The sequence below is a fragment of the Meles meles genome, chromosome 20 (genome assembly GCF_922984935.1).
Source record: "Meles meles chromosome 20, mMelMel3.1 paternal haplotype, whole genome shotgun sequence".
Lineage (NCBI taxonomy): Eukaryota > Metazoa > Chordata > Mammalia > Carnivora > Mustelidae > Meles > Meles meles.
In genome coordinates this window covers 3,086,669-3,114,492 of record NC_060085.1, presented here as the reverse complement: position 1 = coordinate 3,114,492, position 27,824 = coordinate 3,086,669, and the positions used below count along the sequence as shown (strand labels likewise).

Genomic DNA, 27,824 nt, shown 5'->3' with positions numbered 1-27,824 from the left:
CCCTTTATAGTCATTTCATGTTGGTTGGAAATCACAGAAGTTAGGCAGAAAAACAACCCGGGGGACAGATACAAAGGGACAGCACGGTGCTTCCCCAACAGGTCTCTGCTCCGCGGGTGGTGGGCGGGGGCCGGGGCAGGCCTGGGGCATCTACGTGTGACGGGCAGGCCTGGCCGCCAGGGCTCAGCTGTCCTCCTCGTCCAGGGACTCCGAGTCCATCCGCCCCCTCGCGCGCTCCTGCCGCTCCTTCCCAGGCACGTCCAGCTCGGGGCCCTCCCGTGCGCTGCTGGTGGGAGCACAAGTGGGCGGGGGTGAGCACTCGGGCCTTCCGCTGCCAGCGGAGACCCCGTGCCCACGAGTGCAGCCCGCATCTGGACCCCCCCAACGCTGCCCCAGCCAGACCCCTGCCAGGCCCAGGGTCCTTAGCATGGCGACGTCAGCGTCAAGCAGCCCGCTGTGCCCGCTCCTCCAGCACCAGGAGGAAGCCAGTATCCCAGGGGCCGGGCCCAGAGCAGCTCAGAGCTGCAGAGCTCCCTCGATGGGGCATCTGAGGGTCAGCGGCAAAGGTGGGCTGGGAGGCCAGCGTGTGAGACAAGTCCCTGCGGCCATCACCAGAACAAGCAGCCCCCAGAGCCGAGGCCTCGTCAGGAGGACGGCTGTGGCCGTTGCGATACTCACTCGCTGTGTAATGGCTCTTCGGAGGAGCCACATCCTGGCCCCTCCTCGGAATTCTGTCCTTCCTCCTGCTCCTTGTCTTCCACGCTCTCCCCCTTCTGGGACATGGCCTCGCCGTTCACTGGCGCTGAGAGATCTGGCAGGAGAGAGGCTCATGGGCTCCCTGGTTTGGGGCCAGGGGCCCCAAAGGAGCCTCGACCTGCCTCAAGGGCTCTGGTCCTCTGCACCCACATCCCCTCACCCCTACGCCTCCCAGTCAGGCAGGCGCACAAAACCCTAAAGAGGGAGGAGCCAGTTCATGAGTGGCCATGGGGAGAAGCTTGCGTGACAGAAATAAGGCGGTGTCCCCTGCAGGCTGTCCCTGCGGCTGCTGAGGCTTCAGCTGAACACCTCTCAGCAGCTCCGTGGGCATCACATGACCCCAGCAGGAAGGACCGTCCTCCCATCAGACAGGGACCAGGGCCACTGACCCTGTGGGAAACACCCTCTTCCTCCAACCCCAGGCCTGTCCCAGCAGTGCTCTCCCACGTGGCCCACGCACACACACACACGGCCTCCCGTGCTGTCTGGCTCTGAGAGTCTATGAGCAGCTCAGGTATGTGCACGCACCAGAGTCTGGCGACCTTGGGGACACAGCCAGGCATGCAGAGTGCCAGCAGGAACATGCCACTTTGGCCGTAGGGGTTGGTGCCAAGTGGCGCCTGAGGCCCAGGGAGGCCCGACCCTGCTCACCAGTGCTCGCCTCGACCTCCGCCCTCTCCGTGGAAGCTTCCTCTCCGGCCAGCACCTCCTCGGCCTTCTCCACCTCGGCCCTCTCCTTCTCCAACCCTGCTCTGGTCGCCTTCTGGATGGCCTCAATCTTTGGTCCCAGGACCCGAGACTTGAGCCGGGTATAGACCTCTGCGGCCTTCTCCATCACGTCCTTGTTGGCCTTGTAACGGCGGATCTGGCCCGCAAGAGGCCTGGCTCAGGAAATGCAGCTGGTCTCACCCCCCGCCACAGACCCGCCCCCAGCGCGGCCCCCCCTGGCAGCACCTTCCCAAGAGCACGGTGCAGTGGACCCCGGCACACTGGCGTCCTCCTGGACCCAGGCCTGCCGCGGCCGGGAACCCAGGCTCCCTGGGCAGACAGCCCCTGCCTCGCCTGCCACCAGCCCCTTCTACTGCTGGGATCCCACGTACCTTCTTCAACGTGGCCACCACATCTGTGTTCTTCTGGAGGATCTGTGAGGTCACCTGCAGGGTCCCTAGCTCCTCTAACGCATTCAGACACCTCTTCACGTCCTGCAGGGTGGGGAGGGGAGTAAGGAGGGACAGCATCTAGCTGAAGGGGCCGTGAGGGCCCCATGGGGCTCCCTGGGCGGAGGGTGGAGTGCCAAGGGAACCCCAGGGACGGCGGTCGGGGCCCAGCACTTGGAGGGCTGCTTGGCACCACCTGGTGGTCATGCCAAGCAGTGCACCCGAGGAGGCCAACCTGGGCCCTCTGTGGCTGACACCCAGGAGAACAATGACCCTGGATTTGCCTCAGGTTCCTGAGACTTCTAAGGGAGCTCCAGACAGGAGGGACGGGGTGGGGGGGGTGTTGCTTGGCTCAGAGGAAGTGGCTGCGATGTGGCCTCAGTGCCCCAACGAAGGTCTCACCGGATTGTCAACTTTCAGGGCGAACTTGATCTCACTGTGCAGCTTCTGCAGCTTCTCCTCCACGGAAGGTTCTGGGACCAGGAGAGAATGCAACACCTGGGCCTGAGCAGCGCCAAAGAAGCCGCCTGGCCTGGCCCCCTACACCTGACAGAGTCCCTTGATCCCTTCGTCAGAGCTGGCCGGGCAGCACCGGGCTCCTCGTTGGCTTAGCCTCCCGCCAGCCACCTGGCCCCTCACCTTTCTTCTTCTCCACCTTCCGGTCGGGCGGGAACCCTTCTGACCGCTTCCGGGTTCGCTCCACCTTCGCAGGCCTGTGGAGTCACACCTCTTAGTCCTGCCCTGGACTGCCAGCCAGCTGCCCCACCCCGGCCACTGCGTCTCCTGACTGTGCGGTGGGGAACCTGCAGCCACTGGGAAGGAGACCCTCAGGGGGCCCTGGAAGCTGGAGGGAGAGGAGGTAAGGCCTGTCGTGATCTGGTCTAGGAGGTCACCTGAAGTGACCAGGGATGGCGGCCAGGGATCCCTCTGCTTCTTGCCCGCAAACAACATCAAGTCTCAGAATTATCATCACTACGAACATACAACCAAGAATAAATGGGGACTTAACAGAAACCCAAGTAAACAAATTGCGGAAAGGTGCCCAATCTGACGCCTGTCAATGACCGAAGGCCCGTTTCCACAGCTTGGAAGCGACATTCTACTTGGCAGAAGCTGCCTAATTCCCACGGGCAGGTTCCCTCACTGACACTGGAATCTCACTTGGCCAGCAGCGGGGAGAGGGGCTGCGTCCCCCGCCTTGGCGGGCCTCGGAGAAGTCTCAGAACCACAGGTCTGGGGGGACGATCCCTCCCCTCAGCACTGTTGACATCAGGTGGATCACTCTCTGGCAGGCGCCCTGGTCCCCCCCTTGATACCAGAGCACCCCCAGTGTGACGACCACAGATACGGTGTGGTGCCGCTCGGGGCAGAGTCACGGTCCTGGAGCACCGGCTCCTATGTGAGCCGATGGAGCCCCAAGAATGGGACACTCGGATCAGATCTATCTCCAAGGCTGAATTCGGAAATCGGAATCGGAAACCCTGCTCCCGTAGGGGTGAGGGGTGAGGGTCCCCAGGAGGCTGAGCACTGCAGGGACTAGCACGGGGCAGGTGTGCCCCCAGGTATCTGTGGGAGGAGAGGCAGAACGAGTGCTGACCTGGCTCGGGGCCTCTCCTCGGGGCGCCCTCTCTTCTCCTTCTGGCTGGGTCTCCTCGTGGGCTCTGTGCTTTGTGACTGTCTTGCTGCCTTCTTTGCCTACAGTGGCCAGAGGGAGCGCTGGAATGGCGGGCAGTGGGGCCTCTCCTCCTTAGAGATAGTCTGACACTTCCCGCCACCACCTCTGCGCTGCTGGGAACTGGTGCAACAGGCAGGATGGGACAGGAAGAAGGACTCGGGTGTCCAGGCCGTTCCCCAGGGAACGGCTTCTCAGACCCTAAAAGGACCACTCCCTCGATGGGCGGGGCAGCCCCACCGCACACACGTCTCCTGTAGCAGGGGTCTTGGTCCCCATTTTGTGATCAAAGGAAAAGAGAAAGGGCGAGAACAGACTATTGCCCTGCTCCCCTGTCCTCCCATCACGTAGGGCACCAGCAGGAGGTGACAGGCCTGGAAAGTCAGGCTCAATTTCAGGCAGGCTCAAGGACCAGAGAGCAGGAAGTGGACAGGCCTGTAGGACTGCGGGGTACCTGATGGTCACCGCCAAGTCATCAGAGGCTTCCTACCTGCTTGCCGCTCACTCAGACTCCCTCCCTCCCTCCCTCCCCGCAGCAGCCCACCTGTGAGCACCTGAGTCAACTCCCGCTCCTCTGCCCATTGCCCTCTAGGACTCCCACTCACTGAGGTAAAAGCCCAAGTCCTCACCCCGATTCCCAAGGCCCCCACACACTCTGCCCTGCCCCCTTCTTACCCTTCCCTCCTCCCTCTTTCTTCCTCACCCACTCTGTTCCAGCCACACACGCCTCCTGGCTAGTCCCCCAATACACCAGGCCTAGTGCTGCCCCAGGACATTTGCCTAGACTGTGCCTTCTGCCTAGAGAGCTATTCCCCAAGTATCTTCCTACACCACCTCTCATTTCCTTCCAATCCTTATTTAATGGCACCTTCTCAACTAAAGCCTTTAGGATTTACCCTACCTAAAACAGAAAACCTCACTCGACAGCTCCTGCCTCCGACCCTGCATTCTTGTCCTTAGCAATGAACACTTTGGAACGCATCTCAGGTTGTTTCCCAGACCCTGGGCCACAGCACAGCACCCAGCATGCAGTTGGTGCTCACTGAATGTGTGGAGTCAGGAACGGACTTGCTGGAAGGGGCGGGTGCGGGGGAGAAGCCCCTCGGTCACCATATGCTCCCCAAGAGCCCAGGACACACCCCAGTGGTACGCACCTCTCTCTGCAGCTCAGCCTCAGGCCCCGAGTCGGAGGAGGACTGTGGTCCCCGCCCCCGGCCCTTGCGGCCACGCTTCCTGACAGGTTCATCCTCGTCCCCAAGCTCATCCCCGCTGCTGCCCCCGCTGCCCCCAGGCGGGGCCTCCCCACGCTCGCGCTCGCGTCTCCGCTCCTTCTCCTCCTTCTCCTGCTCGCGGAGCCGCCGCAGCTCCTCCTCCTGCTCCCGGCGCCGCCTGGCCTCCAGCTCCCGCCGCCGCTCCTCATCCCGGCGCTTCCACTCGCTAATGCGGTCCACCTCGTCACTGTCACTGGGGGTGCGGGCTGGTCAGGGGGCCGCGGGGCAGGCCCAGCCACACGACCCTGGCCCGTCACCCGCCAGTCGCTGCTCACCCACCTGTCACTGCTCGAGCTGGTCGGGGGCCGCTCGGGCTTCGGCTTCCGCCCGCGGGGCTTTGGTGGAGGCTTTTCCACTGCAGGAGAGGAAGGGGTGGCCTGGTCTACGCGGGCACTCTCCCACAGGGCAGGCCACCCCCCCGCCGGCAGCCAAAGGTGAGGGACACGCTGCTGGGACCATACCTGGCTTCCTGCCCCGAGGAGGTTTCTTTACAGACACGTCCGAGTCGGAAGAGGAGGAAGAGGAGGAGGAGGAGGAGGAGGACGGCACTGACCTGGCCACAGCCACTGGCTCACCCTTGGCCCCGTCGGATTCTGCTTTGGAGTCGGAATCGGAGGCTGAAGGTGCCTTCTGAGAGAGGCGGGCACAGAGGTGAGAAGAACCCGGGCCAAGGACAGTGCCCCTTGCAGCCCCCAACCCACAAACAGCCTCCACGCAGAAACCCTTCACGGTGGTCAGGATGCGCAGGCAGCCCCCGATGTGCCTGCAGCCACCTGATGGTCCGGCTCAGTGATGGCATGTGACATCCCCAGGCCGCATCTCCTCCTCGGTGAGGTGGGGAGGCAGAAGAGAGCTATTCTTTTTTCCAGTGCTTAGAGCTCCTTCGAATACAAACTACGGCCTAGAGCACTTTACTCCCTTCCAAGGCCAGCGTTCTAGCACCCCGTTTCCCAAACTGGCCTCCACACTCCTCTCAGGAGCGATGGTGTCTCGGCGCTCTCAGCTCCAGGGAAGTGCTCTGCACACACCAAGCTCAGAAACGATGAGCTGAAGCCATCAGTGGAAGCAGAGGTCAAGGTGGAAGACGGCGGGCCCAGGGGCTCCCTGTAGCCTATGACCGACCCTCCTCCAAAAAGGACTGACTCTCACAGTGCCCGGTGACCGTGGAGAGGATCTCTCAGGGTTTCCCACACGCAGTCAGGTGGGAACAAAACCACAAATGACAAAACAACGGAACAAACAACCTCTACCTTTTTCTTCCGTCCGGCAAGGGGGCCCCGCCGAGGTGCCCGGACCACAGCTTTCTTCTCGGGGGTGAAGTCCTGAACGAGAGAAGGGGGCTGAGTGCGGGCCCCCCGGCTGACCACTGCTCGGCTCCCATGCGTGTGTCTGCCCTCCCACAGAGCCAGTCACACGCTCACCTGGTCACTGGTCTTTTCCGACTCAGATGAGCTTTCTGAGTTCTCCTCCTCTGATGGGGACACACTGGCTTGATCCAGGTCGCTGGAGGCCTTTCGAGTTCGTTTGGACACTGACATCTAGCAAGGGAGCAGCCCAAACAGAGCCACAGTCAGAAAGCCTATGTGCTTGGCAGAGTTGCCTCCCACCTGGCCGTTCATACTCTGAAGAGCTGGGGTTCTGGAACTTTTGGAAGGCAGCAGGGACACTTTTGAGGATCTGATTAAAAACCATGGATCCTGGGCACCTGGGTGGCTCAGCTGGTTAAACAACTGCCTTCAGCTCAGGTCATGATCCCAGAGTCCTGGGATTGAGTCCCACATCGGGCTCCCTGCTCCACGGGGAGTCTGCTTCTCTCTCTGACTTTCTCCCTTCTCATGCTCTTTCTCTCAAATAAAGAAATAAAATCTTTAAATCAATAAATAAAAACCATGGATCTTGAACCATGAGGACACTGGGCTCAGCGAAAGCAGCCAGACCCAGAAGCACCCATCCCGCAGGACCCCACTTCCAGGAGGTCCCCAGAGGAGTCCCATCCACACAGAGAGGAGGGGGTAGGGGCTGGGGCAAGGGGTGGGAGTCTGTGCTTCATGGGGACAAAGTCTCTGTGTGGGGAGATGGAAAGTTCTGGAGACGGAAGGTGGGGGTGGCTGGAGGACAGTGTGAGTGCGCTTTATGCCACTGAGCTGTGCAAGTTAAAACAGCAAATTTTATATTACGTGTACCTTAGCACAATTTAGAAAAATGAAAAAAAAAAAAAAACCAAGCCAAGTACGCTTTCCCCAGAAAAACATATATGCACATTCTGGGACTAGAGGGAGATGAAGGCTGCCCAAACGCTGGGAATGGACCACAAGCCGCTAAGCGGTGCGTTGCAGAACGGCTGCTTTTTACTGTGAATTTCACCTCAATAAAAAAATAAAAATACACGTATACACACATGCACACATACAGCCTGAATTCAGTTTCGGGGTTCCCGCGTTCCCTGACATCCACCCAAAGAGGCCAACGGAAGAATTTTTATAAAGAAAGAGCCAAGCTTTGGAGACGGATCTCAACCAGCGACAACCTCGGTCTGTCTGGTCGGCAACTGTGCAGTTACGTCACACCTCCCCTCGGTTTTGTCACACCTACGAAAGTCATCGGTTCTCATAACAACGGTCACCTAAGCATCTCCCCTGCTCCACACCGTGTCCCCCTAAAATGCCCACCGTGAAGCCCTGACCCTCAGAAGGAAATAGGGTTTGGGGACAGGGATCTTTAAGAATGTCATTAAGTTAAAACGATGTCACTGGGGGGGCCCTAATCCAGTACGCCCCATATCCTAAGAGGAGGAGGTCAGGACACAGACACACACGCAGGGACAACCATGCAAGGATGGGAGGGCGCCTGCATGCTGAGGAGAGGCCTCAGAAGGAACGAGCCCTGCCGACACCTTGATCTCGGACTTCCAGCCTCCAGGAATGATCCGTGCTGCTCTGTTAGGGCAGCTGGCACACCTGTCCGCTCAGTGACACACCAGTGAGAGACAAGGTCCCTACAAGGTCGCACACCGTACGCTCCCGTCAGGAGAGGCAAACCGAAACATTCCGTGTGAATCTAAGGCTACTGTTCCACGGGGGCGGTAGTCATAGAAAGCCACCATGAGGCCAGTGGGAAGAGCGACAGATGGAGGGACAGAAGAGACAGCAAGCAAGAAGCCCCGTGTGCAGAAGGCAGTGTGGCTGGTGAGCGGTCAGGGAAGGGGCCAGACCTGCAGGGCTGCGCGTGCTGTGTCTAGAGCCCGGTCCCACTTCACGGGCGGCCGAGCCCAAGCCCGGTGCACTGCATACTCCCCACTCCCTCTTGGGGCAGAGGTGGTCTGTGGCCTCGGGGTGCCGCATGCTCCCCCTTCCCAGCCCGCTAGCATAGGACTCTCAACCCAGGCGCTTGGGGAATCCAGAGTTACGACAGCTTCTGTTCCGTCAAGACACTTGAGGCAGTTCCAGGGTGTTTCAAGCTGGGACATGGCCCGGTTCCCCAGACAAAAAGGCAGGGATCACGGGGATGAAGATGACCCAGGACCCACTCTCCCAATGTCCCAAGGTGCAAGGAGAGGCGGTAGGGAGGGGCCCCGAGCAGTGAGATCTTGGAACCCCCGAGAGAACAGAACCCCGGGGGGGGGGGGCAGGGAGTGATGAGGCACCAGGGCTCGGGGCTGGGGTCAGGGTCTGCCATGTGGAAGAATCTGCCATGGAGCCAGTCAGAGGGGCGATGAGAAGAGCAGCATGTGGACCCACAGAAACACACGAGCAAGTTAATGTTAACTGAAGAGAAAAACGCAGAAAGCCGGCCCAGCAGGAAAACCACAGCCTCTCATGGACTGGGCAGAAGACAGCTGCAACGTGCTGGTGTCATGGGGCTACCAGGGAAAAGGTCTCTTAATCTCTTAAGTTCTCCCTGGCGTGGTTAGAAGGTGTAATAAGAACTTAGAGCTGTTTAATGCAGAATTGGCCCCCCCACCCCTTCCAAAAAAAAACCCATCTGAGTGAGTACTGACTTACAAATAGGGATTTACCTCTAAGGGGTGGCATGGTCAGGGGCGGGGGTGGGGGGGGGGCGCTGTTTCCTACACATTTCTGTTCAACGGCCCGGTAACTGTAAACAGTAGTAATGGGGAACTTTTTTTTTTTTTTTTTTTAAGATTTTATTTATTTGTTTGACAGAGAGAGATCACAAATAGACAGAGAGGCAGGCAGAGAGAGAGAGAGAGAGAGGGAAGCAGGCTCGCTGCTGAGCAGAGGGCCCGATGCAGGACTCGATCCCAGGACCCTGAGATCATGACCTGAGCCGAAGGCAGCGGCTTAACCCACTGAGCCACTCAGGCGCCCCAGTAATGGGGAACTTTAAAAAATGATGCCGCTCTATCGTGAAAACTGGGGAAGAAGCCAAATGCCCAACACTCTCAATCACATATTGGTTAGAGATCACGCACGTCATATACTACCTCTCATGACTACGACTTGATACTCTCTGTAACGCCAAAGAAACGCTCAGCATTTCACACACAGAGTGTGTGCATGATCACCAATTCTGGGCCTCACGCAGCCACCCCATGTGTGAGGCACACGCGGGATCACGGAGAAACACGATAGGGTGTGTCCGGTCCTCGGCATGGAAGCCCTCCCACGTAACGTGGGCGTTTTCTACTAGCTTCTCCACGCTTTTTACACCTTACAACTTACAAGCGTGGTTGATCCTTATGAATGGAACCGAAAGCAAATGTTATTTTTACAAATAATAAAAGGAAAGCCTTACTATGTCAAAGAAGTTGATGACAAATCATAGTCCTTTCATTCTGCTCCCGAATGTTCAAAAGTAGTCAAAAGAAGACAAGGCAAGAAAGAGACTATCTCCAGGAGAACCGAACACTCCCTTCCCCACAGAAATCTGCACCCACCCGTGCTCGGCAGTATGTTCACGGCAGCCGAAGTGAATACAACCCAGATGTCCATCCCCTGATGAACGGATACACACACGTCCAGCACACACCCCTGGGAATGTCTCTCCACCACGAACAGGAGCAAGACACCAACACATGCTGTCCTGGGGATGGACCCTGAGCCCACGACACTCAGGGAGGGAATCAGACACAGAAGGCCACACGGGCTGTGAGTCCACGCGTGTGACATGTCCAGACCAGACTCATCCATGGACGGGAAGGAGGTTCGGGGGGGGGGGGCTGGGGGGAATGACTGCTGGCAGGGACAAGGTTTCTTCTGAAGTCAGGGAATGTTCTGGAACTAGCCAGTGGTGGTAACTGCACAGCTCTGCAAATGTGCTAACAAACAGTGAATTGCCTATTTTGAAAGAGGGAGTTTTGTGGTATGTGAATGGTATCTCAATTTTTAAAAAGCGTGTAAAAAAAAAGGCATGTTAAACATGCAGAAAAACTAACTCCATATTCAGGCTAAGGGCATAATTTCAGCTAGGAGGCTCCTGGGAGGGAAAAGCCAAGAGCAAGTGCCTGCATTCCAGTTCTGTAAGTATCTGTTCAGTCTGGCTGGTGTTGAGTAAAAGGTCGCGTGAATACAGGAAAGCATTTCAGCTTCACACTAGAGAGCCACGCTAAGCGCACTGCCCTCCCTGAGATGATCATCTACAAGGTGGAAACGGTCATATCTACTGAGCAAGACTATAAAAGTTAATGGGATGACGCATGTACAACAGTAACAAATAAAAATAAATAAGGTATCAGGTAAAACGTGTATTAAAAACAAGAAAGGCAGGGCAGGGAGTGCAAGCTGCTAGAGGCCTGTGGGGGAGGAGGAAAGGTCAGAGCCTGGTTGGACTGCCGGCCGCCCCCGAGGCTGGGAGCTTCTGCCCCACCCCTACCTTCAGGGCTGTGGCCTTCCGCTTCAGGCCACTGTTGTCACTGCTTTTGTCTGAGTCTGAGTCACTCTCCATCCTGTCGCTGGCCGCTGTGGCGGTGACGGCTGTGACGGCCATGACCCCCCGGACCTCGTCGTCCTCGCTCCCGCCTGCCGGGTCGGCTTCAGGGGCCTCGCTGTCAGAGGAACTCACCGGCTGGGGGGGCAGGAGGGGGCAGAGACTGTGAGTCACCATCAGCCTGGGGTGCATTTCCCAACCAGGACGGTGACCCAGAGGACAGAACCCATGGCGGGGTCTCAAATGTCTGGGTGTGGCCTCCTCACTTTCCACACTGGGGACCTGCAGCCCAGAAAGCCCCGAAAATGGAGGCTGGAAGGCGAGATGACACGTGCAGTGGGTGCGAGGATTGCAGCTCAAACCTCGGGCCTCCGTTTCCCAGCCTGAGCAATGGGGATGGCACCATTTTGGCCTCACAGGGCTGTGGCCAGGATGAGGCAGAAGTGGGATGTGACATACTGAGGACAGTGCCCAGACTGGCCAGAGGGCCACCAGAGCTGGCTTTTCTCTTATTAACCCTCCGGTCGTCATGAACACAGGACCGCCAGGCCTGACCTGCCAGGCACTGCGATTTCTGGGTCACCCAGCATGCTCGCTCAGGCAAGGGCCACAGAAACACAAACGCTTACACGGCACCCTTCCCAGCTCGCCCTGTGCGGGGCTTGGGACGCACTCAGCAGGGGTGTCAGCCGGGGCCTGCGCCAGGCACCGTGCAGGGTAGGCCGTGAGCCCACACAGGTGAGCACAGTATGATGCCTGCCCCGGGGGGGTTTACAGCCCTGGGGCAGAGGCCGACAGGGGACGCTGCAGCAGAATAACGTCACACTCTGGGGACAGGGATAGACATGGGTGCCGGGGGACCAGGAAGGGGTGGGCATGAAGCAGCAAGAGTATTCTGAAGTGCCGTTTTGTGGGGGGAACCTTGGAGGATGTGACATTTTAGTTGAGGAGTCGTCCCAAACACGCAAAGGGGCAGAGGCCAGACAAATTCTGGAAAGCTGCCAATGGCATGAGAGCAGGTTCCCCCCAGACACCGGCGAGGTCAGTATGGCCACCGCCCCTTGAGAGAGGACAGGCCGGAAGAAAGGCTGACGTGCCGGCTGGGGCTTATACAGCGTCCTGGAGGATCTAGGGGACCTGGCAGATGGCACAACCATGGCCAGGCCCCACGGCTCACCTGGGCCAATTTCTGAACTTGTTCTGAATGTCTGACATTTCTGGGAGGAAAACGTATGAGTCCCGGGCATATTTAGCCATCACTCCGTTGAGCGCACGCCACGGAACACACAGCCCAGGCTGCCGTGTTGAGGGCCGGAGCTAGATGCGAGCCAGAAGGCATCCCTGTCCTTGGGGAGCCCACGCACTAACGAGACAGACAAGGAAACGCACAGCTACAAAGCACCATGGGGGGGCTGCCGTGACAGTCCTGGGGCACCCAGTGCCGCTAAGCCCGTGTAAAACCTGATCATGTTATTCCATGGTACTTCTTTACTGAGTAACTGATTTCTCTCCCTCTTTTTCTTTTTTAAAGCTACATTAACTTTTTTCTTTTTAAAGATTTTATTTATTTATTTGACAGACAGAGGTCACAAGTAGGCAGAGAGGCAGGCAGGGGTTGAGGGGAGGGGAAACAGGCTCCCCGCTGAGCAGAGAGCCCGATGCGGGGCTCGATCCCAGGACCCTGAGATCATGACCTGAGCCGAAGGCAGAGGCTTACCCCACTGAGCCACCCAGGCGCCCCAAAGCTACATGAACTTTTCAAAGCTACATTATCTGCAAACAAGGCGAACAGCCACCTACTGATAAACACAGCGTGGACGGCTACAGAACGGAACACTACTCGGCCATAAAAAGGAATGTTACAGCGTGGATGAACTTCCAAAACATGCTCAGTGAAAAGCAGCCGGGCGAAGGACCTAACAGGATTCCATTTATGTGAAATATCTGGAATGTGCAAATCCACAGAAATAGAGAGATGATCAGTTCTCGGGGGTGGGGCGGCTGGCCAGCTCAGTCAGTGGAGCGTGCCACTCTTGATCTCAGGGTTGTGAGTTCAAGCCCCATGTTGGGTGTGGAGCCTACTTAAAAAAAAAAAAAAAAAAAAAAAAAAAAAGACCTCTCAGGGGCTATGGGGAGAATTGGGGGTGACAGGTAAATGGGGAGGGGGTTTCCTTGTGCAGTGATGGAATGTTCTGAGTTAGATAATAGAGATGATCACACAACGCCGCCATGGTATATGGCTAAAATAGTGAATTTCCTACATTAAAAAAAAAAGTCACATTCCCTGCATAATCACAGCTAGGGAATCAACAGATCGGAGTGGCGCGTGCACACAGGCCAAGAAAAAAGCGGGGAGGACAAGAAGGAAACGAGAGCACATGCAAGGACCCTCCAGGGCCACGGTGATGGGACACATGAGTTGAGACCAGGACTGAGAAGCAAGAAGTGGAAGCGTGAGCTGCCAGGGGCCCAGGAGGGAAGGAACCTGCCGGCACTGGAGAGAGGACGAGGCAAGGTCCCGGCACCACATCAGTGTGGAAATGCGTTAAGAGCAGAAATGGGGGAGCCAGCGTGGGGATTGTCAGAGGGAGTGCGTGGGAGGGGAGCCAGCCTGCCCATGACCTCTTGTAGGAAGCCCCTAGTCCTTTCCGGGTCATGAGCCCACCCGGCCTTCATGTGGCTGGGTAACACGTAACAGGCGAGAAAAATAAAGGCCAGGTGTTGGCAGGACCTTGCACTCAGCTCCGAGAACCTGTCGTCTCCCCTGTGGCACGGTGACGGGCCCGATCTGTAATGGCTGACGAAACTGAAGGGTGGTCGAGCCCAACCCCAACCGCTGGGAGAGGATAATCCCACTTTGTCGGTGGACTTCCATCATGCCTCATGCCAGGACGCGGATTCTCTTCACGGCAGCCCCGGCAGGGAGCAGGGAGACATGACCCGTTCCCCATGGCGGGGGGAGCAGAGCAGCTTGGAGGCCGAGTGACTAGGCCCACAGCTCTCCTGCAGAAGGATCAGCTTCATGGCAGGAAAAGCGGACACTGGTTTGGGGCAAGCCCCGGCCCCAAGCTCCCCATCTCTCTCTGGGTGCACCGGGTACGAACTGTCAACCCTCATTTTGCAGCCGAGGAAAAGGTGGAGCGAGAGCTCAGGATCACAGCAACTGTGGGACAGAGGCAGGAGGCAGCCAGGTCTGTCCTAGCCTCTACGTCCGGGCCACTGGGAGCAGCTACTGCTAATTAAAACCCCTAGGGGCACCTGGGTGGCTTAGTGGGTTAAGCCTCTGCCTTTGGCTCAGACCATGATCTTAGGATCTGGGATCCAACCCCGCACTGGGCTCTCTGCTCAGCAAGGCCCTACCCCCTCCCCTGCCCCTGCTCTGCCTGCCTCTCTGCCTACTTGTGATCTCTCTCTCTGTGTCAGATAAATAAATAAAATATTTAAAAGAAAAAAAAACCCTCCTTGGGGCACCTGAAGGTGCTCAGTCGTTGAGCTTCTGCCTTCAGCTCGGGTCATGATCTCAGGGTCCTGGGATCGAGCCCCGCATCGGGCTCCCTGCACGGCGGGAAGCCTGCTTCTCCCTCTGCCCCTTCCCCTACTTATGTTCCCTCTCTTGCTGTGTCTCTATCAAATAAGTAAATGAGATCTTGGGTGGCTCAGTGGATTGGGCCGCTGCCTTCGGCTCGGGTCGTGATCTCGGGGTCCTGGGATCAAGCCTCGCGTCGGCCTCTCTGCTCTGTGGGGGGCCTGCTTCCTCCTCTCTCTCTGCCTGCCTCTCTGCCTACTTGTGATCTCTCTGTCGAATAAATAAAATCTTTAAAAAATAATAATAATAATAATAAATAAATAAACATAATCCCCCCTTGCTTCTGCCAAGCTCCCCACTAACTGGGGTCCAACTTGTGCCCCTCACATCTGCCCAGGTGGCTGGGGCGGCCAGGTGGCGGGGGTGAACGGGTCTGTCCCAAATTGCGAAAACGGACTCTCTGGGAAGGTAAGTGACTGGCCCTACCCTATGCCTGTAGATAAAGCCAGGAACTCTGGATCTCCTGAGGTCAGCCCATGGGATCTAAACCATGGAAATCCGGTCCACACAGAGAAGCATGGGGCACAGAAGGAACCAGGAGACAAAGGCCAAGAGCCAGCCAACCTCCAACCACCCCAAGCCCGATGGTCAGGTGAGGGGGGTTGAGCATTCGTTTCTCTCACTGCCTTAATGGATCAAGAGGGTGACTGAGGTGGAAAGGGAAGGTCACGTTCAGCCTGGCCTCATTCCCAACTAGCACCTCATCAGCTGCTCAGCACTGTGCCGTTTGCTCCCGGGGCTCCCCCAGCAACCCTGTGAGATGCTGACACTACCATGACCCTTGTCTCTAATGAGGAAACTGAGGCTCAGAGAGGTGATGCGCTGCCCCAAGGCTCACAGTAAGCAAGTGCTAGAGCCAGGACTCGAACCCAGGTCCCTACATTCATACCGCAGGGCTCTGAACCCAAGACCCAAGGTAGAGATTCTCGGGGCCCTCCTCCAGCCTGGGACGTGCAAGGCCTGGGCTTTAGCCCCAGCTCCCTTTCACCAACTTGAGAACCATGCACAGGTCCCTGTCCCTTCTCCTCTATCGAGGGACAAGCATACATTTCTGGGATCCTTCTAAGTCAACGGTTCTCAACCAGAAATGACTTGTTCTCTTGAGGCATTTGGCAATTCCGAGGGACACCTGAGGCTGCCCAAACTGGGGCACTTCTGGCATCTAGTCGGTGGGGGCCAGGTATGCTGTTAAACATTCCACAGGGCCCAGGAGCACCCCCTACCACCCCGCCCTAAAATGACGTAGCCACAAATGTTGAAAAACCCTGGTCTAGGTCTAAGAGGGCTCAGATTCTAAGTGGGTCCCTCTGGGCCTCAGTTTGCTTATCTGGAAAATAGGAAAGATGCTACCTGCCCAGGCTACTCTCAGGATTACTGTGTGGACCAAAGGACAATGAAGCTGGAACCACACTCGTATCTCTTCCCACCTCCCGCCTCGGCAAGGAGATGCGGAAACAGGGCTTGCTGTCCTTTCTTAGAGGAAGAACAAGCTGAATTAAGGTTATCGGAAAGAATGAGTCTATTCTCTGCATGCAAACCAACACTCAGGATATATTTTTGGGGCACCTGGAAGGCTCAGTCAGTGGAGCGTGTGACTCTTGATCTCGGGATCTTGAGTTTGAGCCCCACGATGGGTGTAGCGGTTATTAAAAATATTTATTTTTTAAAAGAAGTATTTTGGAAGACAATAAGCAAAATTTAGAATTCCATGCCTTAGAAGGAAAAGTTGCGTTAAGATTTCATTATGAATACAGAACCTCAGAGGATGTACAAGAAAAGAGCAGCTACGGTTATCCTGACAGGACACGGCAGCAGAATGACCAGGAGGCAGGGCCGACTGTCCACTATCCCTACGCACCTTTGTATCTTTTCAATTTTGTGCCGCAAGTCTGCGTTCCCACAAGAAACTTGAAGGCTAAACAAAGAGACCGCCCAGGTACCCGGACAGAGCTGCTTCTGAAAGCGTGCCTGCGGCCTGGCTCCATCCGAAACGTCTAGGCTGATGCCTAGGCCGATGCGTTGGAGGGAACACCTCAGGGGTCCCAGGCCTGAGCCCCTGAAAGCCAAACTTCCACGGGTGGGGCCCACAAATCCGCATCTTAAATAGATGTCCAGTTTGGAGCCATAGGCTCCAGCAAGACAAGCTCTCACACTTAATAGCTACTTCTTAACCTGGGGAGTCTGTGTCAGGCCAGTTTAATGTCAAGGTTGTACCATTTCTGAGTTTATTTCCTCGAGGGCAGGCATCTACACAGCACTTAGCAAGCCGTGGGTGTGCAATAAATATTAAATGGTGTGATGATTCACCAGCAGTAATAAGCTTAGGACGTAACCAACAGCACTTGAGCCAGGGCCAGAAAAGGATCACACAGAACCAACTCTCGTGAAGACCTTCCGACCCATTCACCCACAAAGCCGGGAGACACGGTGGGCAGCAGAAGCGGGGCGCGGGAGACCTCCTTCTCCCAGACCCATCTGAGGAGGTAAAAGCAGAACATCACCAACATCCACTCAATGTGAGCCTCGCCCCCTGAGAAGGGGCTGCCAAACCCTCAGCACTCAAACATCTGGTGATAAACCCTGAATCCCGACATGAGGTCCCAGGAGGCCAGGAATGGGTCTGCTTCATCTCGGACTGCCGGTCCCGCCCCAGAGCAGTGCCTACTGGGTCAGCGGTGGCTGGGCTCACACACACCAGACCCTCTCCGCGCCTCCTGCATCCCTCCCCACAGGCCAGGCCGCAGGCCCTCGTCTCCCCCAGCAAGGATGCTCTGCCCCTGCAGTCAGCCCACTTGGCCTCCCAGCCAACCTCATGCCCACCCCTCCTGAAGCCAGACCACTCTGGGTCCCTGTGCCCCTGCAGAAACCCAAAACACGCTGGCTGAGAGCAGAGCAGAGAACCCCAGCCCAGCCTCCCCTCATCTGCACCTCTTCCCAAAAGGCCCAGAGCAAGGCAGCTTTCTGCCACCTTTCTGCAGCCTTCCGGGGCTTTCCACGAATTTCACTTCGACTCTTCTGAAGGCCTTCTTTCCCTGAACACTTCCGGACACTGACTTGCCACTGAGATGTCATCTCTGTGGTTCTTGGCACTTTTTTCCCATCTAAGCAAGAACTCTCACATCGACCAATCACAGCCTTTTCTCAAAGCTAAAATTTGGAAGTAAGGGGGAAGGGAGGTGCGTCATTGACAGAAAAAACTTTTTTTCTGAGAAAACAAAAGGTTTTTTAACAGCCATAGACGCTATCATAAATCCAAGCTAACTGTAGAGCTCTGGGTTTCACCAGGGGTGGCCCTCCAGCCCTCCATGACCCCAGGGGTACTCGTCTATGTCTGGAGACGGGTATGGCGGTCACGACTTCGGGGGTGCTACTGGCATGGAGTGGGTGAGGCCAGGGGTGCTACTCACCCCACTGTGCCCAGGACGCCCCAGGACACCCCGAAAGAGAACGGTCAGCAGTCCCAAGGGAGGTTGAGCCCTTGCTCCTTTCCTATGAGACAACCTGAGACCACCTGTGGCGCCCAATGTAGCCAAGCGCCGGGCATGACTTGGATCCCGCAGACGCCACATCGGTCATTCTCCATCCCCAGGTACTCACCAGAGGAGCGCTGTAGCTGGCGTGGGGATTGTTCTGGATCTCCCACAGTCCCTCATTGAAGCCTTTCCTCTTGTTGGGCTTCCCGTACTTATCTTTACATTTGTCGTAAGGAAACAGGTCCTTGGGTCCCAGGAAGGCTCTGGAGAAAGGAACCATGGGGCCAGTCCCAGGTCAGTCAGGCCACCCAGGAGGCACCAGGAGGCACCAGGTGGGAAAATCAAGCCCCACCTGCAGAAACTTACGTTTCGTGTGTACCAAAGAAGAAAATGGGGTACTTGTTGGGCGGGGGCTTCACAGCACCGTCGGCGATATCATCGATCTGCAGCGAGAGGCAGGTTAGGGGGTGGCTGGGGGACACCTTCACCCCCTGACCCAGGAAATCACCAAGAAATCAGCTAAGTTACTTGGGGTAAGCATGCTGGGAGGAAGGGAGCCTTCGGCTGAGGGAGACACACCACCTTCCAGCTAGGCATCTGCATTCTTCTAGGACCCCCCCCACTCACGCAGTGCATACCTGTCCCCTCCCCCGCCAGAGTGTTTTCTCTGCCTCCAGGGTAGGTGCTTCACCTGAGCAAAGCTAAATATGGTGCCCTGAGCAGCCAGGAGGTGGGGCAAGCTCAGCCTCTCCACACTCCCGGGACCCTCCCACGGGAAACCTCCGCCAAAAGGCGATCGGGTGGTCGGTCTCCCAGAAGCTGTAGCTGGCAGCTCCAAGGATGCAGAGGGTGGGGGGTGGGCTGCAGGGGACAGGCCCAGAGCATCCAGGAAGTCCCACCCTCTCCCTACAGGCCCATGGGCCCCGGCAGCTGTCAGTCACCTCCCCACAGGAGGCTAGCAGCCCCTTCACTTCCAATCAGGTGCTTGGAAATGTTCCGGGCTCGGAGCTGCCAGGAGGGGGTAACGAGGACAGGGGAAGCTGGTACACTCGAAAGAAGGGACGTGCCCGGAAAGTTTCATGGCTCTAGAGTCCCCCCACAAAATAAGCCCGAGCAAACCAGGTTAAAGTGAGTTTTCTGGTCCCCGTGAATCCTTCCCATCCTCTACTATGCCTGGGGGCTACTGAAACTTTCCCGTCCCCCTCACCCAGCTTCCTTCCTCGGCTCTCTGGGCTACTTTTCAAAGTCCTTGGTTGGGGGCATCAGGCATCCATCCCAAGCATCCCACTGCTGCACAGAAGCTTCCCCCAAACTTCACCTCCTGAGAACGAACCAGCCACGCCTTCCCGGCCGGGCGTTTGCTCGGGCCTCACCATGGACCCGCCTCTGCGCCTGAGGCTCAGGTATCCTAGCGGCAGCACCAGCTCCAAGGGTTGTCAGGACTGCCCGCCTGGTCAGTGTCCCTTCCCGGCCTCCTGTGGCAGCCTGTCTGCACCCAGACCCCCAGCTCTGCGCGATGCCCTTATACGCACTCCCACCCTGAGGGACGGGGGCTCCAAGGAGCGGGGTGCGAGCAGGGAGCGGGGCTGAAATCGCAATACTGCCCGGCAACTCCCCTGCGGGCCTCAGTTCCAGCCTCGTCCTTCCCATGCCCCCTGCTGCTGCCTGGGCCTCCCACCCCCATCCCCCAAATTCCTTCAGTCCTGTCATGCATATTCCACCAGCCTAGGTCCTGGGGCAGCTTTATTCCCGAGACCTGGGGATGACAACCGCCAGCTCCCTCCTCCACGAGGGCCAGCCCGGGATAGTGCCTGGAAACGCACTCTCTGGGGCCTCCACCCTCAGGACCCCGGCAGACCGGCACCCCTCAGACCATCGGGGTCCCCTGGATCTCAGCTTCGACCCCGGATCCCAAAGTCCCCTTGGCTCAACCTCTTCCCTCAGATGCTCTCTCTTTTGGGCTTGAGCCGGAAAAGGATCTGATTCAAGAATCAGGGAGGACCACTCCGAGGTCTCCCTCAACCTCACACCCAGCCGGCGGCCTCCACCAGAGGGGGGGGGGGGGAGTCCTCACAAAGGCACCAGCTCCCAGGGTCCCTGAAGCAAGTCTCACTGCAAGCTCTGGTCCCTGACACCCCACATTCTCAGACGAGTCCTCTCGGCTTCAGGGACGTGTGAACACAGCCCGGCGGAGGCATCTACCCTCCCTCACCCCCTCAGCCTCAACCCTCAACCCCTCTCCCCTCCTGCACCGCCCTCCAGCCCTCTCTCCCGCACACGGCCTGGGGCCCCACCTGACATCTTCGGGCAGCGGCACCCCCTTCCCATCAGTGGGATTCCTCTCCTTACGCCCCGTGTTCCTCCGCTCTCCGCACACCACCACCTCCTTCAAACTTGAACCCTGCCCCCTCAGGCCCCAGGTCCCTCAAACCCCACTTCCCTTGGCTCTGGATCTCCCCGCGACCCCCCCCCCCAGCACCCCTGCGCGGGCTCCCTCAGGCGCGGGGACCCCAGACCCCGGCGCGGACTCCTTCAAGTCTGGGGACCCCCAGACCCCGGCGCGGACCCCCTCAGGCGCGGGGACCCCCAGACCCCGGCGCGGACCCCCTCAGGCGCGGGGACCCCCAGACCCCGGCGCGGACCCCCTCAGGCGCGGGGACCCCCAGACCCCGGCGCGGACTCCCTCAGGCCCGGGGACCCCCAGACCCCGGCGCGGCTTCCCTCAGGCGCGGGGACCTCCAGACCCCCGCGCGGGCTCCTTCAGGTCCGGGGACCCCAGACCTCGGTACGGCTCCCTCAGGCGCGGGGACCCCCAGACCCCGGCGCGGCTTCCCTCAGGCCCGGGGACCCCCAGATCCCCGCGCGGGCTCCCTCAGGCCCCCACAACCCGGCGCGGCGTCCCTCAGGCGCCGGGACCCCAGACGCCCGCGCGGACTTCCTCAAGCGCTGGGACCCCCAGACCCCCGCGCGGCGTCCCTCAGGCGCCAGGACGCCCAGGCCGCCGGCACGGGCTTCCTCAGGCCCAGGTTACCCCCAGGACCCGCTGCGCGGGTCCCTCAAACCCGGGGACCCCCAGACCTCTGTTGTAAGGATCCCTCAGGCCCGGGGCCCCTACTGCCCCACCCCCCCTGCCTGGCCCATCTCCCGCGCGGCCTCACCCGGGCCGGCCAGTGCGGGTAGCCCTTCATCTTGGCGAACACCAAGTCCCCGGGCTTGAAGGCATGCGGCATGCTGGCGGCGGGAAGCCCAGGCCGCAGGAAGCGGCGGCGGCGGCGGCGGCGGCGGCGGCGGCGGCGGCGGCGGCGGCGGCGGCGGCGGCGGCGGCGGCAGCGGGAGGCGAAGCCGGGGGCGGGAGCGGGGCGCCGAGGGGGCGGGGGCGGCCTCCTGGGCAGAGGGCCGGCGCGTGCTTATTGGACTGCGCGCCCCAGGAAGTCCCGCCCTCCGGCCTTCACGGGCGGGAGGTGCCGTCGCTCAGGACCACGTGCGGGGGATAGAGGCTCACGGGGACCAATGAGAAGAGGGGTTGGAGCAGAGCAAGTTAACGGGATTGGGTAACGGGTAGATCCAAGGGGCGTGACCCAGAGGCCTAATGGGAGCGGGGCGGAGGTTATGGGAGGTGAAAGGGGAAAGGTGGGAGGAGGGAAACGGAGACTTTCAGGGAGTGGTGAGGCGGGCGGCCAGGCTGCTTAGGGGCGGGGCCTAGGACAGAGGGTCGGGCAACGAACGGCCACAGAAGGAGGGCTTTAAGTAGGAGGCAGGCCATTGGCCACCACCGAAAGAAGGCCTACTCCGTGTAGGGGGCGGGGCACCGAAAGCCTCCCGCTCCCGGGAGCTGGCTGCTACTCCAGAAGGCCTCAAGGTAGGAAGCAGGCATTGGCTACCATGGGGGGCGGGGCTTACGCAACTCTTCGCCATTGGATAAAGTGCTAGAGGTTCAACTCAAAATAGGGACGCGCCGTTGGCGGCCCGAGGGGCGGGGCTCGGGGAAGGGGCGGGGCGTGGGGGAGTTCTTGGGGTAAACAGCGGCGGAGTGCGCGGGGGGCTCCTTTCTTCACTCAGCGAAAGATTTTGAGCACCGGCTGCCAGAGCCACAAGATACCCGATATGCCTGTTCGAGAAAAATGTGTTTTTGCCCCGCACCGAGCCTAAGCCTCTGTGCCTTAGTCTACCCACCTATAAAATGGGGTTGGTAACGGTACCCATCCTAGAGGGGCGTAAACGTTAAGTGATCTCATCGTCCCTAAAGCCTTGCGGACTGCGCCTGCCGTCGGAAATACTGGGGCACTAGATGCTGCCACCACCTCTGTTAACTTCGCTCTGTTGTTTTGTTTTTTTTTTTTTAAAGGTTTTATTTATTTGACAGACGGAGATCACAAGCAGGCAGAGAGACAGGCAGAGAGAGAGAGAGAGGGAAGCAGGCTCCCCAGCGAGCAGAGAGCCCGATGTGGAGCTCGATCCCAGGACCCTGAGACCATGACCTGAGCCGAAGGCAGAGACTTTGACCCACTGAGCCACCCAGGCGCCCCTGTTAATTTCGTTCTAGTGACCCTCGGTAGGAACTCGAAGGAAAAGAGCCAGAGTGCTTAGGAAAATGCTGAGTAGTCGGGGAGGGGCCAGGGCGGGCTTTCTGGCTGGTAATTTAGGTAGAGATTCTAGAGACTCGCAGGGCGATAAAGATGGGCCAGTGGAGTGAAGTGGATCCAGAGAAGGCACATAGGGCGGAGGGGATAGCAAATGCAAACGTGTGAGCCAGAGAGGATGGAGCAAGTGAGTGGGTCCGTTGAGGACCTCTCCTAGGGTCTTGGGAACGTGTGTGAACAGTCTGGCTTTTATTTTAGCTTCTTGGGAAAACATTGGAGAGATCTGATCACAGGGTACAAAGATAATACTTTAGTCTCAAGACACATCCTTATGCACATGAAATACATCTGCAAAAGATTTTTTTAAAAAGTGAAACATAGACTTAACCACATGACCCTAGAAATCTATGCAAGAGAAATGAAAACACACTCCCCACAAAAACCTGCACAGTAATAGTCATCACAGCATGATTCACAACAGCCGAAAAGCGGAAAGACCCAAGTGTCCGTTGAAACATGAGTGGATAAAACAAATATGCTATATCCTTGCAAGGAACACTATTCAGCCATGAGAAGAAAAGCAGCATTGACACACTACCGCCTGGAAGGGCCCCCAAAACACGAGGGGCAGTGAAATAAGCCAGACAAGAGGTCACATACTCTCCAACATCATATGCTATTTTATGGAATGTCCAAAAAAGGCAAATCTTTCAAGACAAAAGTAGTTACTTTGATCTAGGGTTAGGAATCCAGAGTTAAATGTATAATTTCATACGAAGGGCAGTATAAGGTTTCTTTTGCAGGTGATGGAAATGTTTTAGATTGTGGTGATGGTCTTACTGCTTTGCAAATATAAAATGAAATTCTTTGAATTGTATCCCTAAAACGTGAAATGTAGGGTATGTGAATTATTTATCAACAAAGCTTTGTCTAAAAATGATTTCTCGGGGGGCACCTGGGTGGCTCAGTGGGTTGGGGCCTCTGCCTTCAGCTCAGGTCATGATCCCGGGGTCTGGGACCGAGCCCTGCATCAGCCTCTCTGCTCAGTCGGGAGCCTGCTTCCCCCTCTCTCTCTGCCTGCCTCTCTGCCTGCTTGTGATCTCTGTCTATCAAATAAATAAAATCTTTAAAAAATTAAAAATTTAAAAAATTAAAATGATTTCTCTGGCCGAGAAGAGCTATAAGGTAGACTTATCAGATGAAATTCGGAATGCCCAATTCAATCTAAATCGCAGATACACAACAAATACCTTTTCAGTGTAAGTATGTTCTGTTTGGCTCATGCAATATTTGTGACATACCTATACTGGAAAATTATCTGTTACACGCCCAACAACATGCACGAACCTTGAAGACGTTCTGCTCAATGAAATAAGCCAGATGCAAATGACAAATCCTGAAGGACCCCACTCCCAGGAGGTCCCCAGAGGAGTCCTGACTGCACAGACAGAGAGGAGATGGTGGGAGCCAGGGCTGGGCAGGAGGTGGGGAGTCCGTGCTTCATGGGGACAGAGTCTCCGTGTGGGGGATGGAAAGTTCTGGAGAGAGGGTGGGGGTGACCGCGGTGTGGTGTGCTTCCTGCCATCAAGCTGCACACTTAACAATGGTTGAAAGAGTAAATTTTATGTATATTTACCACTATAAAAATATAGTTCTTAATAAATAACATCCAATAGAAATACCTCACTCATCGTTCCTTAAAATGGTTAAAATTGTAACTCAGTGTTCTATAGATACCATTCAGGTATTTGGGTTTTTTTGTTTTAAGATTATTTATGTATTTGACAGAAAGAAAGCAGGAGCAACTGAGGGAGAGGGAGAAGCAGGCTCCCTGCTCAGCAGGGAGCCTGATGCAGGGCTGGATCCCAGGACCCTGGGATCATGACCTGAACTGAAGGCAGATGCTTAACCAACTGAGCCACCCAGGTGCCCCAAGTATTTGTTTTTTATCTGAAATTCAGATCTAGGGTGCTTGGGTGTCTCAGTCGGTTGAGTGACTGTCTTTGGCTCTGGTCGTGATCCCAGAGTCCCAGGATCGAGTCCCGCATTGGGCTGCCTGCTCAGCCCGGAGTCTGCTTCTCTCTCTGACCCTCCCTCCTCTCGTGCTCTCTCTCTCTCTCTCTCAAATAAATAAATAAAATCTTTTTTTAAAACTCAGATCTCATGGGGTGTCCTGTATCTTATATATGCTAAATCACACAGGGGCCAAGTGTGGAAGTTGAAAAAGGAATGAAGATGGTATGGAGGGGCCTGAATTAGGTAGAGAGAGAGAGACTGAGACCTGAGGCCCAAAGGGGGGCATGACTTGCCTGAAGTGAGACATGGAAGTCCAGGGGCTCAAATGCCACTTCTGTGGGCCCCCGCCCTTTTCAAAGCCCTCCTGATTCTGCGCACGCTTTTCCCCCAGACCTTGAACCAGACCAGAAAACCAGACTCCCTACCCGGACCTCATTGAGCCACATTGAGCAGCTGGGAAATGATGAAGCTTTGGTGAAAGCTGGGGCCAGCTTGCTCCCAGAAGGTGGGGAGGGCCCCCCAAAGTGGTAGGAGGAGGCACGGAGAATCCATGTCTTCCTGCCAGATCAGAGGCCCGTGAAGACAATGGTTGAGCCCTTAGTCATCACCTGGGGAGGTGAGGTTACTTCCTGTTCCCTAAGAAACGGGTCTGGCAGCGGGCCAGAACAGGCAAGTTGGTGATCTACCACTGACCCCCCAGAACGGCAAGAAACAGCCTCCTCCAAAGAGCAGGCCGCCTGAGCCCCTACTGTGTGCTGCAGGCTCGGTTTGCTCGGGGACTATCATGAGGAAATATTTACCACCCATTTAGCCAAGTACAAGAATAAGTAACATTTACAGGGGCCAGCCTGACTCAGTCCATAGAGCATGTGACTCTTGATCTCAGGGTCATGAGTTTAAGCCCCACCTTGAGTTTAGAGGTTACTTAAAAATAAAATCTTTAATAAAAATGTCTTCAAAAAAATCAATAACATTTATTGAGCAGCCATTATGTTCCAGGGCACATTATTATTATTTTTATAACCTTTTGAAGATTTTATTTGTTAGAGAGAGAGAGTGAGCAAGAGAGAGTACTTACAGGGGAACAGCAGAGGGAGAGGGAGAAGCCGACTCCCCACTGAGCAGGCAGCCCAGCATGGGGCTCATTCCCAGGACTCCAAGATCATGACCTGAGCTGAAGGCAGATGCTTGACTGATTGAGCCACCCAGACGCCCTTACCTGTTTAGGGAACAAATTACCACAAACTAAATTGATTTTTGACCATTTTGGAGGTCAGAAATCCAAAGTGAGTCTCAATGAGCTAAAATCCATGTGTTTGTGAAATTGATCTCCTTCTGGAGGCTCTAGGGGAGAACCTGTTTCCTTGCCTTTCCCAGCTCCTAGAAGCTGCCTGCTTTCCTCAGCTCAGGGCTCCTTCCTCCACCTGAAGACATTTTCCCAAAGAAAACATATAGATGGCCAACAGGTACGTGAAAAGGTAATCGACTAATTATTAGGCAAATGCACATTGAAACCACAAACAATCACCTGATCCCTGTTAAGGCGGCTATTATTAAGACAAGAAACAAGTGTGAGTAAAGATGTGGCAAGCTAGGAACGCTCATGCATTGCTTGTGCGTTGGTAGAGCCACTGTGGAAAAACAGTAAAAAGGTCCCGCAAAATACTAAAAATAGAAGTACCAGGGGCACATGTGTGGCTCAATCGGTTGAGCCCAGAGTCTGCTTGTACCTCTCTTGCGGTCAAATAAATAAATCTCTTAAAAATTAAAAAAAAGTATCATAACCCAACAATTACACTTATATCTGAAGAAAGCAAAAACACGAATTCGGGGGTGCCTGGGTGGCTCAGTGGGTTAAAGCCTCTGCTTTCGACTCAGGTCATGATCCCAGGGGCTCTCTGCTCGGCAGGGAGCCTGCTTCCTCCTCTCTGCCTGCCTCTCTGCCTACTTGTGATCTCTGTCTGTCAAATAAGTAAATAAAATCTTAAAAAAAAACCACCACGAATTCGAAAAGAAGTGTGCAACCCCCATGTTCCTTGCAGCACGACTCACAATGGCCAACTATGGAAACAAGCAAGTGTCCACGGAAGGACACTGGATAAAGAAGAGGTGGTATGGCTATATGATGAAATATTACTCAGCCAAAAAAAAAAAAAAAAAAAAAGGAAAAAGAAATCTTGCCATTCGTGACAACATGGATGGACCTCGAGGGCATTAAGTGAAACAAGTCAGGCAGAGAAAAGCAAACACCATAAGATGTCTCTTATATGGGGAATCTAAACAAAGAAAGTAAGAAGAGGGGCGCCTGGGTGGCTCAGTGGGGGTAAAGCCTCTGCCTTCAGCTAAGGTCATGATCTCAGGGTCCTGGGATCGAGCCCCGCATCGGGCTCTCCGCTAGGCGGGGAGCCTGCTTCCTCCTCACTCTCTCTCTCTCTGCCTGCCTCTCTCCCTACTTGTGATCTCTATCTGTCAAATAAATAAAGAAAATCTTTAAAAAAAAAAAGCAACGGCCGCTACTTTATATCATCTGATGCCCAGACACATCTGCATCTCCCCCCGTTCCTGCGCCGGCCCCCCTCTTAGGTGATGTTGCAAACCGTCCCCAGCCGCCCTCCCTTGTTCCCAAAGTCCACCTTCTCTCTCTAGCGTTTAACACCATCCAGTGGGCCCCAGACCTAACTCTCGCCTCGTCTGTCTGCCCAGCCCCATCGGAAACTCCACGAGGGCGGCGAGGTCGGGGAATTTGTGTGTGCTTCCCCGCTGGTGCAGGGCCGACTCTCAGTACGCAGAGAGCAAGTCATTGCAACGTCTGACATTTCTTGAAAGCTTTCTGACGGCATCGTGACCCTGACAATGGGGTCCGACGAGGGGGCTGCCCCTCCTGTGCCCACTTCACAGGAAACCAAAGCTCCGCAAGCTTTGTCTGGGCTGCACCGGATTCTTTCCTAAATCCTGTGAAGATGACTTTAGGGCGCCTTGGCCCAGACCCCGTGGGGATGCGCCCCCGTGGGTCCCCAGGCCCTCGCTCGTGCGCCCTCTCCCGCGCCCACAGCACGTGTGCCCGAGAGAACCACAGCGCCGGGCACCGGGACGGTCACCACGGCCCTGAACGCCCCCACACTGAACTGCGTGGGGTAGCCAGGGAAGGCTCTCGCGCAGGGAAAAGGTCAGGACCAAGTTCCGCGGGCCGATCCCGCCTTCTCCGATCACCGCTTTGGGGAAAACTGTGCAGGGAGCGCGGCTTAGCCTCCAGCCGGAAGCGCGCTCGTCGCCCCTAGCAACGGAGTCCGGAAAAAGCGCCAAGACGCAGCCCGGGGGTGCAGAGCGGCCGCCACAGGCCAGCGAGGCGCGGAGAGCTAGAGAGGCACCCCCGGCCGATTGTCACGTGGGCGGCCTCCTGAAGGCGGGACTTCCGGCAGCAAGGTAT

General features: G+C 56.7%; 1 protein-coding gene across 2 annotated transcripts; it reads right to left on the bottom strand.

The window, feature by feature from the left end:
* Nucleotides 1-5: 5 nt before the first annotated feature.
* HDGFL2 (HDGF like 2) lies at nt 6-21,133 on the bottom strand. Of its 2 annotated transcripts, none has more exons than XM_045990875.1 (16): nt 20,960-21,133; nt 18,168-18,244; nt 17,926-18,064; nt 10,689-10,880; nt 6,278-6,394; nt 6,107-6,178; nt 5,318-5,486; nt 5,136-5,211; nt 4,740-5,049; nt 3,511-3,608; nt 2,553-2,626; nt 2,316-2,386; nt 1,857-1,958; nt 1,408-1,621; nt 679-811; nt 6-283 (listed from the first exon to the last, which is right to left on the bottom strand). In XM_045990875.1, exons 1-16 carry the CDS (start codon nt 21,029-21,031, stop codon nt 184-186), a joined length of 2,016 nt encoding a protein of 671 aa, XP_045846831.1. In that variant the 5' UTR covers nt 21,032-21,133; the 3' UTR covers nt 6-183. The 2 variants fall into 2 exon arrangements, with proteins under 2 accessions (XP_045846831.1, XP_045846830.1); XM_045990874.1 differs by having other exon boundaries at nt 7-286; nt 20,960-21,130.
* Nucleotides 21,134-27,824: the final 6,691 nt, after the last annotated feature.

Excerpts from the sequence above, each read along its gene's own strand:
- HDGFL2 (XM_045990874.1), bottom strand. The coding sequence starts at position 21,031 with ATGCCGCATGCCTTCAAGCCCGGGGACTTGGTGTTCGCCAAGATGAAG. Across the intron at positions 6,395-10,688 it reads GGAAGGCCACAGCCCTGAAG|ATGTCAGTGTCCAAACGAAC; the intron begins GTAGGGGTGGGG and ends CTCCCTTGCTAG. Across the intron at positions 3,609-4,739 it reads AGGCTGAGCTGCAGAGAGAG|GCAAAGAAGGCAGCAAGACA; the intron begins GTGCGTACCACT and ends TGGCCACTGTAG.